Genomic DNA, 15,216 nt, shown 5'->3' with positions numbered 1-15,216 from the left:
CTGTCATTCTTCACATTTAACACAAAAAACAGCAATAAAACATAGGCTTATTGACGTTTTTTTAAACTCTTGACTGATCGATTTCATGAGACATTCGTTTGTATTAAAGGGGTCATATGATGTTGCTAAAAAGAACATTATTTTGTGTATTTGGTGTAATGAAATGTGTTTATGCTATATACTGTACATTATTGTTTCTCCTCTATGCCCTCTATGTCTGAAAAGCAAGGTGTGCTCTGATTGGCCAGCTATCCAGTGCGTTGTGATTGGCCGAATACCTCAAGCATGTGACGGAAATGTTACGGCCCTTACCATATTGTGATGCCCTGTTCGGCCGGAGCGACGATTCATGTAACACTTCAAGGAGAAAGGAAAAATTTAAATCGCATCATATGACCCCTTTAAATTGTTCTGATTTTTTTTCAACATGCATTTAAATATTTATTCATGTTTATTTCATGCTGCAAATATTCAAGGGGAAAATATAATTGATTCACATGCCGCTTGAACTGAGGCGAATATAGTTATCTCACTAAAAATTAAAGAGCGCAAAAACACATTTATTCTTTGTATTTTATCATGAAATTGACATAAGGCTGAGACTTTGTTATAATAAAAGTAACAAAGCAGAAAGCACAAAGTTTATTGCGATTATTGGGTGCCTTGAGTGATACAAATAATGAATGGACTTGAAAACATTAAATATTAGGCTATTTCCAAGCATTTATACCTTAAATAAAATAGCTTGTGAATAGTCACGTAACGTTACTTCAGAAAAATCAACAATAAGTTAAGTTAACCAAGTTGGCTCCCATAACGTTTGGGGGAGGGGCCATACAAATTTAAACACAAAAAAAAACAAATTTTTTGCATATGGGCCCTGGGCTGACTTGCTACGCCACTGCTCAGATACATGTGTTTATCTCTCTGTAGGTCAGTTCAGTGAAGCGTCTGAAGCCCCGTCTGACCTCCATCCTCTTCAGACTTCAGTTTGAGGAGCAGGTGAATAACGTCAAGCCGGACGTGGTGGCGGTGACGGCCGCCTGCGAGGAGCTTCGGAAGAGCGAGAGCTTCGCCAAAGTGCTGGAGATGACGCTGCTGCTGGGAAACTTCATGAACGCAGGATCACGCAACGCCAAAGCTTTCGGCTTCAGCATCAGTTACCTGTGCAAGGTGATTTCCAACATCTGCATTAATGAGTTTGACGAATCCTGTCCACTCTACATTTTGTGTGCATCTGATGTCTTTCTAAAGAGTAACTTTTTTCTACTTCATTTTCTGTGAGTTAATAGCTTATCTAACATATCTAATAGTTCTCTTTCTAAAGAACATGTGATTTGTGCCTCTTAAAGCTTTTGAAATGTTACGGTTTGTACCCTGTTTGTGGAAAGTGCCTGATGTGTTGGTCACCACAAAGTTGGCAGTAAACAAATGTGTGTGTGTGTTTAGTTGAGAGACACTAAATCAGCCGATCAGAAACAGACTCTACTGCACTTCCTGGCGGAAATATGTCAGGAGCAGTATCCTGAGGTCATGACCTTCTCAGAGGAGCTCATCCACGTGGAGAAAGCCAGCAGAGGTCTGTCTCAATCTCATCGATGGTTCTTTTGTTATTTTATATAAACTAGCATTCAAAAGTTTTGGTCAGTGAGATTTTTTTTTTATTCAACAAAGATGCATTAAATTGATCAAAAGTGACATTCATGATGTTACAAAAGATTTATATTTCAAATAAATGCTGTTCTTTTAAACTGTCTATTCTAAAGAATCCTGACAAATAAAATATATGACAGTTTCCACAAAAATATGAAGCAACGCAGTTGTTTTTAAAATGGATAATAATCAGAAATGTTTCTTGAGCAGCAAATCAGCATATTAGATTGATTTCTGAAGGATCATGTGACACTGAAGACTGGTGTAATGATGCTGAAAATTCAGTTTTGATCACAGGAATAAATTACATTTTAAAATATATTACAATAGAAAACACGTATTTTCAAGTGCAATATTATTTCACTATATTACAATTTTTTTTACTGTGTTTGATCGAATAAATGCAGAAGCAGAAGAAACTTCTTTCAGAATCAATAAAAATTGTTTGAATGGTAGTGTGCTACTAATCTCATTTCAGAACGGTTATGTATTTATATTCATCATTTTCTCGCTCTTTCTCTCTCAGTGTCAGCAGAGACGCTTCAGAAGAATCTAGATCAGATGGGAAAGCAGATTAAAAACCTGGAGAAAGACATCGAGACGTTCCCCCCTCCGCAGAGCGACAGAGACAAATTCGTAGAGAAAATGACCATATCCTTTACTTCCTCCCGGGCCTGTTGCATGACAGGAAGTGTCACTTTGGTTTCCCCAGTCATTTCCTCAAGCAATAATGCTATAAAAATACAGTGTTGATTATCCATTGTGACATCACTTCCTGTTTGGGTTCCAGAACAAACATGAGCTTATGAATTCATGAATGATAATCCATTCAGGAAGTTCGTGAGGATGTTTGTTCTAGTACTTGCTCTCTGATGAGGGAAAAAACAACTCATTTAATGTATGTAGTAATTTTTTACAGTATAAATATAAATGTTGAGTCCTACACGACTGAGTTACAGTGAATCATAATAGCGTGTTATTTTTCCTTGACAACGTTGTGTACAGTTTTGTAGCAACGGCTGGTGAGCAATTTGAGAAGCTCAAGCTGATGCATGAGAACATGGAGAAGCAGTATGAGGATTTGGGCAAGTACTTTGTCTTCGACCCCAAGAAAATGAGTCCAGAAGAGTTCTTCGGTGACCTCAACAACTTCAGGAACATGTTCCAGGTCAGTACACCTGAATAAATAAGCTTTCCATTGATGTATGGTTTGTTAGGATAGGACAGTATTTGGCCGAGATACAACTATTTGAATATCTGAAATCTGAGGGTGCAAAAATATCAAAATATTGAGAAAATCACCTTTAAAGTTGTCCAAATAAAGTTCTTAGCAATGCATAATACTAATCATAAATTAAGTTTTGATATATTTACGGTATGAAATTTACAAACTGTCTTCATGGAACATGATCTTTACTTAATGTCCTAATGATTTTTGGCATAAAAGAAAAATCGATAATTTTGTCCTATACAATGTATTGTTGGCTATTGCTACAAATATACCCGTGCTACTTATGACTGAGGATAGGACAATATTTGGCCGAGATGCAACTATTTGAAAATCTAGAATCTGAGGGGTGCAAAAATATCAAAATATTGAGAAAATCACCTTTAAAGTTGTCCAAATAAAGTTCTTAGCAATGCATAATACTAATCATAAATTAAGTTTTGATATATTTACGGTATGAAATTTACAAACTGTCTTCATGGAACATGATCTTTACTTAATGTCCTAATGATTTTTGGCATAAAAGAAAAATCGATAATTTTGTCCTATACAATGTATTGTTGGCTATTGCTACAAATATACCCGTGCTACTTATGACTGGTTTTGTGCTTCAGGGTCACATATAGTCTTAATAATTTTTCATCAAAATGTAATAACTTTGCTTCTTTTGTGCATGGCATCAGCAGTCTCCCTTATTTTTTTTAAACCCTCATTTAGTCACTTTTCATCATCCAACCAATTCTTCATAATATATTATAAATCAAGACCTACCATAGTTTTTTTTTCTTTTCTTTTAATATTCTAGTTCAGCTTAGAAATGCAACATACTGTAGTACAGAATTAAAATGGGCTTCAAAGAACTCTATAAGTGGAAGAGTAATAAAGATAAAATATTATAGACCCTAAACTTTTGAACAGTAGTACATTTGGATTTCTGTGTAGAGACAGTATTTATGCACACACACCTGTGCTGTGCTGTGTGTGTGTGTGTGGGGCAGATGGTTCGGTCATCAGTCGGTTTAGTATATTAAAACAGACTTTTGTCAAGACATATTCTCTGTCATAAAGGGACCAGAAACTCCATGTCAAAACACACACACTTATCTTATCTGTTCATCATAACGCTTTATAAACTTTATTCTCCTTCAGCTGAACAAACACAACAAGATGTGAATCAGAAATCTTGAGGTCACAACTTTACTTGTGTGTGTTTGTTTTACAGCAAGCGGTGAAAGAGAACCAGAAACGGAAAGAAGCAGAGGAGAAGATTCGTCGAGCCAAACTGGCGCGAGAGAAAGCGGAAAAAGAGAAAGAGGAGAAACAGAAGAGAATGAACGCTGGACAGATTCCCAACATCAATGATGGTAAAGATTCACATTGTGTGTGTGTGTGTTAGACATATCCAGGTCACATTTCTCCTCAACATGACAACATGTCAACAACATGACAACTTCATTTTCAAATATAATTTCGTTTCTTCTTTTCTCCTTTCTTTTCTTGGTTTTGGGGTGAAATGTGACCTGGACATGCTCTTGTGAGATTTAGACCATTTTGAAAAAATCTCTCTAGCTCTCCTCTTTCCTGAGACATACTCTTCATGAACACAGTTTTCTCCTTTTCTCCCGTCACTCACTGATTCACACTCAACATTTAATGTGGATCATGTGAAATCATTTGGCCACAGTAGTACATCTAATAAATAAGCAGTCTCTCTCTCACACTCTCTTTTTGTATGTGTTTGTGTCTCTCTCTTTGTCTATCTCACACTCTCTTTTTGTATGCGTGTGTGTGTGTCTCTTTCTCTATCTATCTCACACTCTCTTTTTGTATGCGTGCGTGTGTGTGTGTGTGTGTGTGTGTGTGTGTCTCTCTTTCTCTCTATCTATCTCACACTCTCTTTTTGTATGCATGTGTGAGTGTGTGTCTGTGTGTCTGTGTGTGTGTCTCTTTCTCTGTCTCTCTCTCTCTCTGACCTACTTTTCTCGCCTGGCTGTAGTTTGAAACTTTTGGGGCTCAAAATTTCCACTCATTATTTCTGCAGACCTGTGTGTGTGTGTGTGTGTGTTTGTGTTTGAGGGAGGATGATAGAAAAATGTGGGTAATAAAGTATCATTTGTTGACATTAGTTTATTCATTACCTAACATGAGCTAACATTAATTGACATTTACAGCATTTATTAATCTATTAATATTAGTTATTAAAAATGCAGTTGTTCATTCTTCATGTTAGTTCATTAATCTTTAGATTTAAAAAATGTGTTTATAGCATTAAGATTAATAAATGCTCTAGAAATGTGTATTGTTAGTTCATGTTAATCAAAGTGGTTATGGTATATAACTAATTATAGTTATTAATTATTGTGGTTATGTTATTTGTATTTATTTTTTTATTAGTTTTTGTTTTTTAAACACTACTATTTAGCTATATTTTTCTCAGTTAAAAAAAATTATATTACTTCAACATATTTCATTTAATTGCCAAGACAACATTTGTAATTTTCATTGAAGTTTAGCTAGACAAGTTTACTGCTTAGTTGCTTTTGCAGCTTACAGATCAGTCATATCAGCTTAACCAACATACTGTTATACATGCAGCAACCCAGACAGTATCTGGACTGAAAACACTTAAAAATGTTTGGATGTCATTTAATTAGACAATAAAAGCAAGTGTGGTTTATTATCTAATCACAATCAGATGGTTTAAAGTTTGAATTAAGTGACCAAATACATTGGTATTTTTTGAGGTTTGATTTGCATACAGGTAACAGATTTGAATGTCAGTTGAGCAAAAACACATGTAACACACAGAATATTCTTTCTAGAAGATCACAGAAGCCTGTGTGTCTTACATATGAGTGTTCAGACACACACACACACACACACAGAGGGTTCATTGAAACTCTCAGGGCTGAATATTTGAAATGTTTGTCCTTGACATTCCCACGCTCTCAAACACACACACACACACTTTAGTTTAGCAGGCAAACCCTGAGAATTAGATACATTAAATTCTTTCCCACATTACAGTTCCACACACTCCATATCACTGAACCACAGTAGCTAATGTGGATGGTCAATAGGTGTCAGTGTTGTGTGTTAGATACTCTGTGTGTCTGTGGAAACAGATGTCACAATGTGATTGGTCTGTGTGGTGATGATGCTCATGTGTTTGTAATCTTCAGATGTGAGACTGTGAGTGAGTATAATGGCTGATAATGGTCTAAGGCAGCTGAAACAGGAAAGATATTCATCCAGAATGTGTCTGTGAGGGGAATTATTGTGCTTCACTAACAGTCTGGGTTGAACTGTGTGTCCCTTTCAAAGATTGACCATGATGAAACACAGTTTCCACCAAAATACTACAGTTAATTGACAAATGACATAGAATTTAACTGTTTCAATATCAACTTTTTTGTGTATGTTTATAGACAGACACTGTAACCGGTTACCATTTTTGACCACATTTTTGATCAGACTAGTTTCTTTAAATGGTCCTGGAATGTAACATATTTTAAAAGTTTAAATATTTCATGTAGTCTTGCAATTTTTGTGAACTAATGAAAGCTACAGTACATGCAAAATAATCATAATAACACTTTACAATGAGGTTTCGTTTGTTAAAATAAGTTAACTACATTGGTTAACATGAACTGAAAATGAAATACTTCTAAAGCATTTATAAATCGTATTTGTTAATTTCAACGGACTAATACATTATTTAAAATAAAATTGTCTGTTAATATTTAATGGACGTGAACGAACAATGAATAATATTTTTTATTAACCACACCTAAAGATTAACAAATACCATAACAAATGTATTCCTTAGTGTTATTTAATGGTAGTTAATGCATCAACTAACTAATGGGACCTTATTGTAAAGTGTTACCAACTTACCATTATTATAATAAAAGTAATTCTAATAAAAAATGCCATAATGAATAAATATTTTGGTATTTATTCATAAAGCCAAAAAATAATTGAATACATTTTATTTAAATAATAATAATAATAATAATATCCTAATTTATGTAAATCATCATAATAAATTTAAAGTGTTTATGTATATATAAAATTAGTTTAATTTATATTAATACATTTAAGTAGTTTAAACTTAAGGAATGTTGCTTAGCATAGTAACAGCAGTGGAAAAAGATTATAATTCATAAGATTATTAATACTGTATATTTTTTTTAAATATTAAAGCAGTAATAAAATATAATAGGTAATAAAATAGTAATAAAAGAGTATAAAATAGTAATAAAAGGTAAAAAAAAAAAAAAAAGTTTAAATGGGTTTTAAGGAAATTTTTAATTATAAATCATTTAATACAAATATTTCATGAACATTTATATTTAGTTACATTTATATTTGTCACTTTGAAAACTAAATTGAAGTGTCATGTCGACCAGCGTAGTGCAGTTAATGTTACAACTGTAAAACTATAATAAATAAATATGATATCTCTTCAAACAGGAGAATGTAACCATGATATTTTGGTGGACACTGGAAAACAGGAGTGAAATGCCTATTATGTGTTATAAAAAAGAAATCTTAATTTTAATCATCTTTTTTAAGTGATGTGATGTAATAATATATGTAAAATATAATAAGCAGCAGGGAGAAGATCTGTCCAGATCAGTGCGCTGTTCCTGTACCGCACCTCATGGTGGTGTGTGTGCACTGCAGACAGCTCTGAGTGTGAGTGTGTGTATGTGTGTGTGTGTGTGTGTGATGTAGGTTGTCAGGTCAGATGCAAAACCATCTGGCTGCAGATTTTGCGGGGATTACAGTGAGTCTGGCTGTGTCTGTGTGTGTGTGTGTGTGTGTGTGTGTTTATCGGGGGAGGGGATATTAGACCCATAAATCTTTAACCTCATGTTGTACAAAGAGGACCTGATTGAAACCATCTGTCTATACACACGTGAAAACAAACCTGAAACCCATTCACCATATGAAAACGCACACACTTTCAACAAACTATTTTGCACAGACAGAATATTTTTAAATCATGCTGTCCTTCCCTTTGTGTGTGTGTGTGTGTGGTACAGTATTGCTCTTGGTTCAGTTGTTATGTGGGTTAATGCATCAGTGTGTGAAAGATAGGGGGCGCCGTCTGCTTTAACTTGTGTCTCAGAGGATGTTTACATTCCCATGATCCTTTGCTTCTCTCTCTTCTGATGTCACTGTGGCGGAGACTGTTGCTCTGAGATTCTACATATGTGTTTCAGCAGTAATACTTCATGTGTACTAATAATACTTCAATAATACTTCATGTGTGTGTTTCAAATAGCAATGAGAGTATTATCCGTGTATAATGTTAATTGTCTGTGTGTGTTTAATGTTGCATTTGTATGTTTCAGATGATGAGACTGGTATCATGGATGGATTGTTGGAGGCGCTGCAGTCTGGAGCTGCTTTCAAAAGGAAGAGAGGACCACGACAAGCAGGTAACACACATCAGATTAAAGCTGATTTATCATGTGCAGGGATTGCTGGTGTTGAGGGTGTACAAAATGCAGAAAATCACTATATTAAAAGTTACCAAAGTGAATTGATACATAATAATAGATAAAAGAAGAGCGTAGAAACATGACACACACACACACCAAGTTTGTTGTTTGATTTCCAGGGAAATCATGATAAAAATTTGTACTTTGAATAAAAGCATCTCCTAAATGTAAATGTAGAGTGTCAGAAAGTTTGGGGTCAGAAATTAATTATTTTATTTAAAAGAGTGTTAAATTGATCAAAAGGGGCAGTGAAGACAATTATGATGTTATAAAAGGTTTCTATTTCAAATAAATCCTGTTCTTTTGAACTTTCTACTCATCAGAGAATCCTGAAAAAATAAAATGTATCGCAGTTTCAACAAAACTATTAAGCAGAACTGTTTTCAACATTGATAATAACCAAAAATTATTAACCAGCAAATCAGCATATTAGAATGAAGGATCATGTGACACTGAAGCCTGGAGTAATGATGCAGAAAATTCAGCTTTGATCACAGGAATAAATTACATTACATTATAACATACAGTATATTACAATAGAAAACTTTTTTAAATGTTAATATTTCAGAATAATACTGTTTTTTAGTGTATTTATGATCAAATAAATGCAGCCTTGGTGAGCAAAAGAGGCTTCTTTCAAAACCGTTAAAAAAAATTACCAGCCGCACAACTTTTGAAATGCAAGAAAAACGCAAAATATGATTTTAGCATATTTCAACAGAGATGTCGATCAGAACTGTACACAATAGTAAACCACGTGTGCTTTATTTTCCCTCTTTTCGCTGTATTTTAGACTTACAAAAAGTGTGGAGCAGCGCTGTGTGTGTGTGTGTAACTGGATCTGTCGTTGAATGGATCCAGATGTGCTGCTATGTGGCAATAATGACCATACACTCTCTCTCTCTCTCTCTCTCTCTCTCTCTCCGCCTCCGCATTCCCGCGCTTTTTATCTTTTGTATTTAGTTCCATGACATACTCTCCCTCATTTTGCCCCCTCCATTCCTCTCTTCAGTCAGGCCATTTTTACTTTACCATCTTATATTCTCTCTCTTTTCTATATCTCTCTTCAGTTTTTACTCTGTTTACTTTGCTGCTTCAAACTGTGTTTTTCTTGGAGTCGAGTCTAAATCTCAGTGATATATATATAATTTTTTTTTTTTTAGAAAAATCATGTAATAGTGGGTAATGGATCTTAGTCAGGATAGACACCATATTTAATTTGAAATGAATTCAAACAAGGCTTTGACAGATGTTTCCAGAAACTTTCCAGTAGTCATTTTCATTCTTCACAACCTGATTATAATTGTATCAAATTAAATTGTGTCTACATTCACTAAGGTCCATGCTAGGTCAAAGAACATCCACATATGCTACTTGACTACTCTTTTTAATGTGCATAATGTACTACTTGGCATGCACAAATCCTAATCTTGCAACCTATTTAGGACAGATAGTATGCAAATGAAGATGTAGCTGGTGTGGATGTGTCTGTTTTTAGGCTGTTCATTAATATACACACATCTGCCGTGTCGTGACCCCACACACACTCTTGACTCCTCCATGAAAGACACACACAAAGAGACAGAGACACACCCTGTGCCCAACACTCACAAACACACAATATCACTTCATAGAGCCCAAACACACAAACACCCACAGAGAAACACACTGTGTGCCAGATGTCCACAAAACACACAGACACACACACACCTCTTTTGTCCAGCTCACAAACATTGAGGCAGGACACACCCTCTGACCATCCCACCAAAAGAGCAACACACACACTGTTGCTGCTGGAGGAACAATACCACACACACTTAATCATGTTAGACACACACACACACACAGCAGTCACATGCTCTGCCTCAGGGGGGAGCTGAACACCTCCAGACACTGTATGAAGACTTGCTTATTTTTAGCTTCATTACTCTGATCATAATTATCTCTGCTCTGTTTTTACACCCAGACAGTCTGAATCACACACACACACACACACACCTGTGTGTGTGTCTGTGTCTGTCTGTGTGTGTGTGTGTGTGTGTGTAGCATGAATCATCAGTGGTGTGTTTTGTATTTTTAGCCTTTCTGTAGCAGCACACACACAAGCTCTGTTCTAAAACCTAGTGAGCTCCCTACCTAGACAGCATGTTAAGGCATCATTATGTTATGCATCATTATGTATATCATGTTATGCAACAGCATGTTAAGGCAACAGTATTGCTCTTGGTTCAGTTGTTATGTAGGTTAATACATCAGTGTGTGAAAGATATTCTTGTTTGTGAAATGATGTTACAGCCTCTGTAGACATTCCAAATCAGTTAGGATGCTGCCTTTGGAGGAGGCTGACTATGTAGACAACACAGACGGACCTACACATGGCGCCTGTGACTCAACCCCTCAACATATGCCACAGACACACACACTCATGCATACCAACACACACCCATTCTGCATATGGATGCGTTCACTCTCACACACACACAGAGTTTAGATGCTTTTAGACAGACCGCAGGCATGCAGTGTGGAGACAGACGACGCCCTGTGACCTCTGACCCCTGACCCTCTGCATAATGATTCATCAGCCAATCAGAGAGATACTAAGCGACAGATGGCAGCTGCTGCTTTAATCACATGCTTACAAAGACACAAATACAAATATATGTATAAAAATATGCTGTGCTGCCTCATATCTGGTGGAAACTACATGGAATTTTTTTTTTTTAATATTAATAATTGGGATAAAATCTCTGAGCTTCACAAGGCTTTTGTTAGACAGATTCATGTTAACTTGTGGCTGCATTTAACTTGCATACTTCCCGCCAAAATGATGATCATGAAAGTACATAATGATGATGAAAGTACATACTTGGTACATAATTAGACAGGACACCAGTACTGAGACATATTACTACCTCATGAAATCTTTAACATATTCTAGCTAAATTAATTAACTTAACATTTCTTATTTAACTTGAACATTTATAGCAATTTAACATTTATCTACATCTAAAAACTCCTTAGTAGGGCTGCATGAATAATCAACATAAAACCAAACTTTTTTTTTTCAAATCGCAAATGCCATAATTTAATTAAATAAATGTATGGGAATAAATTAAGACAGCCATGAATATTAATACTGTATTATTTATTTGGTACAATGCACGTGTGCATACATTGTACTTATATTTTTAAAAATACCTGCATGTAATTAATTACATTTATAATTACACTGTTGACCAATCCCTATCACCTTAACCTACCCATACCACCAAACCTGTCCCTAACCTTACCCGTTTTGCAATACAATATGAACACAATAAGTACATTGTACATATTTTTTTGATGTAATTACATAGTAGTTAAGGCCACTTAATATAAAGTGAGACCTTATTTTTTTGTTATTTTACAGTGAAATATTACAAAAGTAATAATTCTTATTTTGGTATTTATTCATTTTTATTTTAGTAATAATAACAATAACTTATATTATTTAATATATATTTTTAATAATATTATTTATTACAAAAAATACTTATTTTTAGCTTCATTACTCTGATCATAATTATCTCTGCTCTGTTTTTACACCCAGACAGTCTGAATCACACACACACATAGCAGCAATAAAAAGTGTGATGACATTACATTTAAATTTAGCTTTACATTGAAACAACAGAATGATCCTAAGGAAGCAAAGGAGGATGCAAAAGAGCGAAAAGATGAAAGCCAGGAGAATGCAAAGGCGGTTCAGATGTGAATCTGTCATTATGTGGGCCGTTTATATAATGTTTGCTGTCTCTCGTTCATTCTCCTCTAATTAAAGAAGTTAATTAAACCACACAGCTGCTCATGTGACACGTCTCAAAGGAAACACGTCATCTTCAGATATTCTTTTATGTGATGCAGAAGAGTTTGAGATGCATTCATGATCCTAATGATCCGCTGGTCAGAGTGTCAGAAGACTCAATCTTTTATTTATTTATTTAAGTTATTAAGTTAGTATGACAGTGGTGGTCAACAATGACTGTGTTTAACCAGGTGATTTTTATTTTATTTATTTATTTTTTACTGTAATTGAGTAAAAACTACCTTTTCCATTACCAATCAGATTTTTTTTGTCTTAACCAACACGATTAAAAGTAATGTTCTTTAATATTGTCTTATTTTCCATTACAAATATCAAAACATTCTTAAATCAAGATATACATAATTGAGATGCAAATTACATCAAAAGACTTACTTTCTGGGAAAAAAAAAAAAATTTTCATTTATTTAAAAAATGTTTTTATTTATTTATTTATTGCCTAAACAAGAAAAAAAATAATAAACTACTTTATTTTTTATTATTTTTTATTTTCATATAATATTTAATAATAATAATTATTATTATTATTCAGAAATTTTATTTTTTTAGGCCACACTGGCAGATATTCCTTATTTTTTAAGAATAAACTATCCTAATTTTGATACATTACAATTTAGTTATGTTGCATCTAAAGTAAATACATCCTGATTTAAAACATTTTTGATATTTGACCTAGAAAATGGGACAAAAAATACTGAGGTAAAACAGTGAACTGTAACTAATTGAGTAAAATTAGTCAAAACTACCAATCAGTTTTTTTTTTGTGTGTTAACCAACACTATTAAAAGTAATGTTCTTTAATATTTTGTCTTATTTTCTATTACAAATATCAAAACATTCTTAAATCAAGATATACATAGAGATACAAAATGACATCTTAAGACTTATTTCCTGAAAAAAACATGCTTTTTATTTTTGTATTTACCTTTTTATTTATTTATTAAATTATTTATTGCCTAAACAAGAAAAAAAATTAAAAACAACTTTATTTTTAATTAAGTTTTAGATTTTAATGTAATATTTGATAATACTATTTAATTATTATTATTGTTGTTGTTGTTATTTAGAATGTTATTTTTCAGACCCCACTGGCAGATATTCCATCTTTTTTAAGAGGAAACTCTCCTAATTGTGATACATTTCTTTCACATACAAGTGAAAACAAGACTTAAAATTTTACTATCTCAAGTCATTTTGCATCTCAAGTAAATGCATCCTGATTTAAAATGTTTTAGATATTTGACCTGGAAAACTAGACAAAAATAGGTTAAAGAGTAAACTGTGACAACTGACTGACTATTTCCATGTTGTCTATTTCTGATTCATATCACTCTGTAGTCCTGCAGTGAAATGTCATTGGTCCGAAATCCACATGACTGTATATTAAACATTAAACATTTTCCGATAAACTGTGATCTTCTTGTGGCATTTTAATAAGAAACAACCAAACAAAACATACATATTGTTGGGGACCTGTTTAGACACGGTGTAGTAATAGAAAGTGACCATCATTTTATAGCAGAAACACAACTCCGTTACCATTGTAAATGTTTATAGCAGGCCCGGATTGGCTAATCGGGAGCACCGGGAGAATTCCCGGTGAGCCGGTCTGTTTTTTGGCCGTGAGGGCCGGTCTTGTCATGCCACTGGGGTTGAAATATGGATGCCCATATTTAAGGCATCAAAGCGTCCCGTATGAAAGCTAACACAATTTGTCCCGTATTCGCAGGCACGCCATATGACCACCAGACCATATGAATAACAAATTCTCAATTGATAATGAATCATTCTTTTTCCTCTAAAAAAATCCTCTACCGGCTGCTCCCGCTTCACAGCAAACGGAACTCGCGCTAATGCCAATTCCCTTCACCGTCTGCATTTTGATTTTGGCAAATCAGTTTGGGCGAATGCAACTTATTGATCATGAGCCCAACATCCAGCAAGGCAGGAAAACATTCAATCTACCTGAGGAAAGACGTCTTTCACTATTGTAAGTTAATGCTGTTAAATAGAGAGAGAGAAATACATTTTAAAAAAATTTAGCTTCTAGCGCATTCTTAAACTTGGACCTCAGTATATTATTGAAGCACTGATCCAAGCACCAGAAGTAGGCCGCACTTTCTAAGTTTTCTTTAATTGAACAATTTGCATTTTCATTCATTCATAGGCTAGCCTATATGGTTGCAATAATATTTTAGTTCAAACGTTTAAGTGTCATTGTTTAAAAAAAATTCTTTATTGACTGACGTTTCATAGACCTTCAGTTGTTATGCTTTCAAATTTCATGCAATTGTATGTAATTTCACTGTATTTTCACCTCCTAAATTAGTAGGTCTACTTGTGCAGTCACAATTATTTAATGGTACAATTTACTCAGGCCGATGACTTTTTTTTTTTTTTGTATGACAGAATAAATGTACATAAATAGGTTAAGCAAAACAAATGTGATTATTTTTGAGAACTTTTGAACTGCAGGCAGACATACATTATGGTACAGAATAAGGTATTCTGTACCATATTCCCTTATTCTGTCCCTTATTTTCTTATTAAGAATCACAATGGTCCCTTATTTTCCATTTGCGGCACCTTGCTAAGAGAAAAAAGAAAAAAAAAACTCAGTTGTTGGAGATATGCAAGCAAAAAATAATAGATAAAAAATGGATAAAGCGCAAAGACAGTGCTGAAAAGGCCAGTATGTATGTATATATATATATATATATATATAAACAAAAGCTCTAGATAAAATACAATGAATTACAAGCAAACGCACCCATAACGACTTTTTCTCCCCAACAGACTCAGTGCTGTCTTTATCACAGCTCACACTGGACACCTGCTTGGTAATGTCTGTGCGCGTGTGTGTGTGTTCACTATCGCTCCGCATGCTTCGTTACAGATGTTTGTTAAGAGATTGTTATCAGTGGCACTGGTGTGTGTGTGTGTGTGTGTGTGTGTGTGTG

The 15,216-nt window shown here is 34.2% G+C and overlaps 1 protein-coding gene across 1 annotated transcript in view; it reads left to right on the top strand.

Annotated features, from left to right (window-relative positions):
- Positions 1-15,216, top strand: part of LOC107754500 (protein diaphanous homolog 1-like) — a 149,373-nt gene that overhangs the window by 129,699 nt on the left and 4,458 nt on the right. Inside the window, 6 exon segments of the mRNA XM_016570976.1 lie at positions 934-1,173; positions 1,450-1,579; positions 2,180-2,304; positions 2,657-2,821; positions 4,104-4,245; positions 8,245-8,331. Of these exon segments, the coding sequence (XP_016426462.1) occupies positions 934-1,173; positions 1,450-1,579; positions 2,180-2,304; positions 2,657-2,821; positions 4,104-4,245; positions 8,245-8,331 (889 nt within the window).

The sequence above is a fragment of the Sinocyclocheilus rhinocerous genome, unplaced genomic scaffold (assembly GCF_001515625.1).
Source record: "Sinocyclocheilus rhinocerous isolate Xijiao unplaced genomic scaffold, SAMN03320098_v1.1 scaffold50, whole genome shotgun sequence".
Lineage (NCBI taxonomy): Eukaryota > Metazoa > Chordata > Actinopteri > Cypriniformes > Cyprinidae > Sinocyclocheilus > Sinocyclocheilus rhinocerous.
Note: the sequence above shows the minus strand (reverse complement) of the source record. Positions and strands in the feature narration are given on the sequence as shown.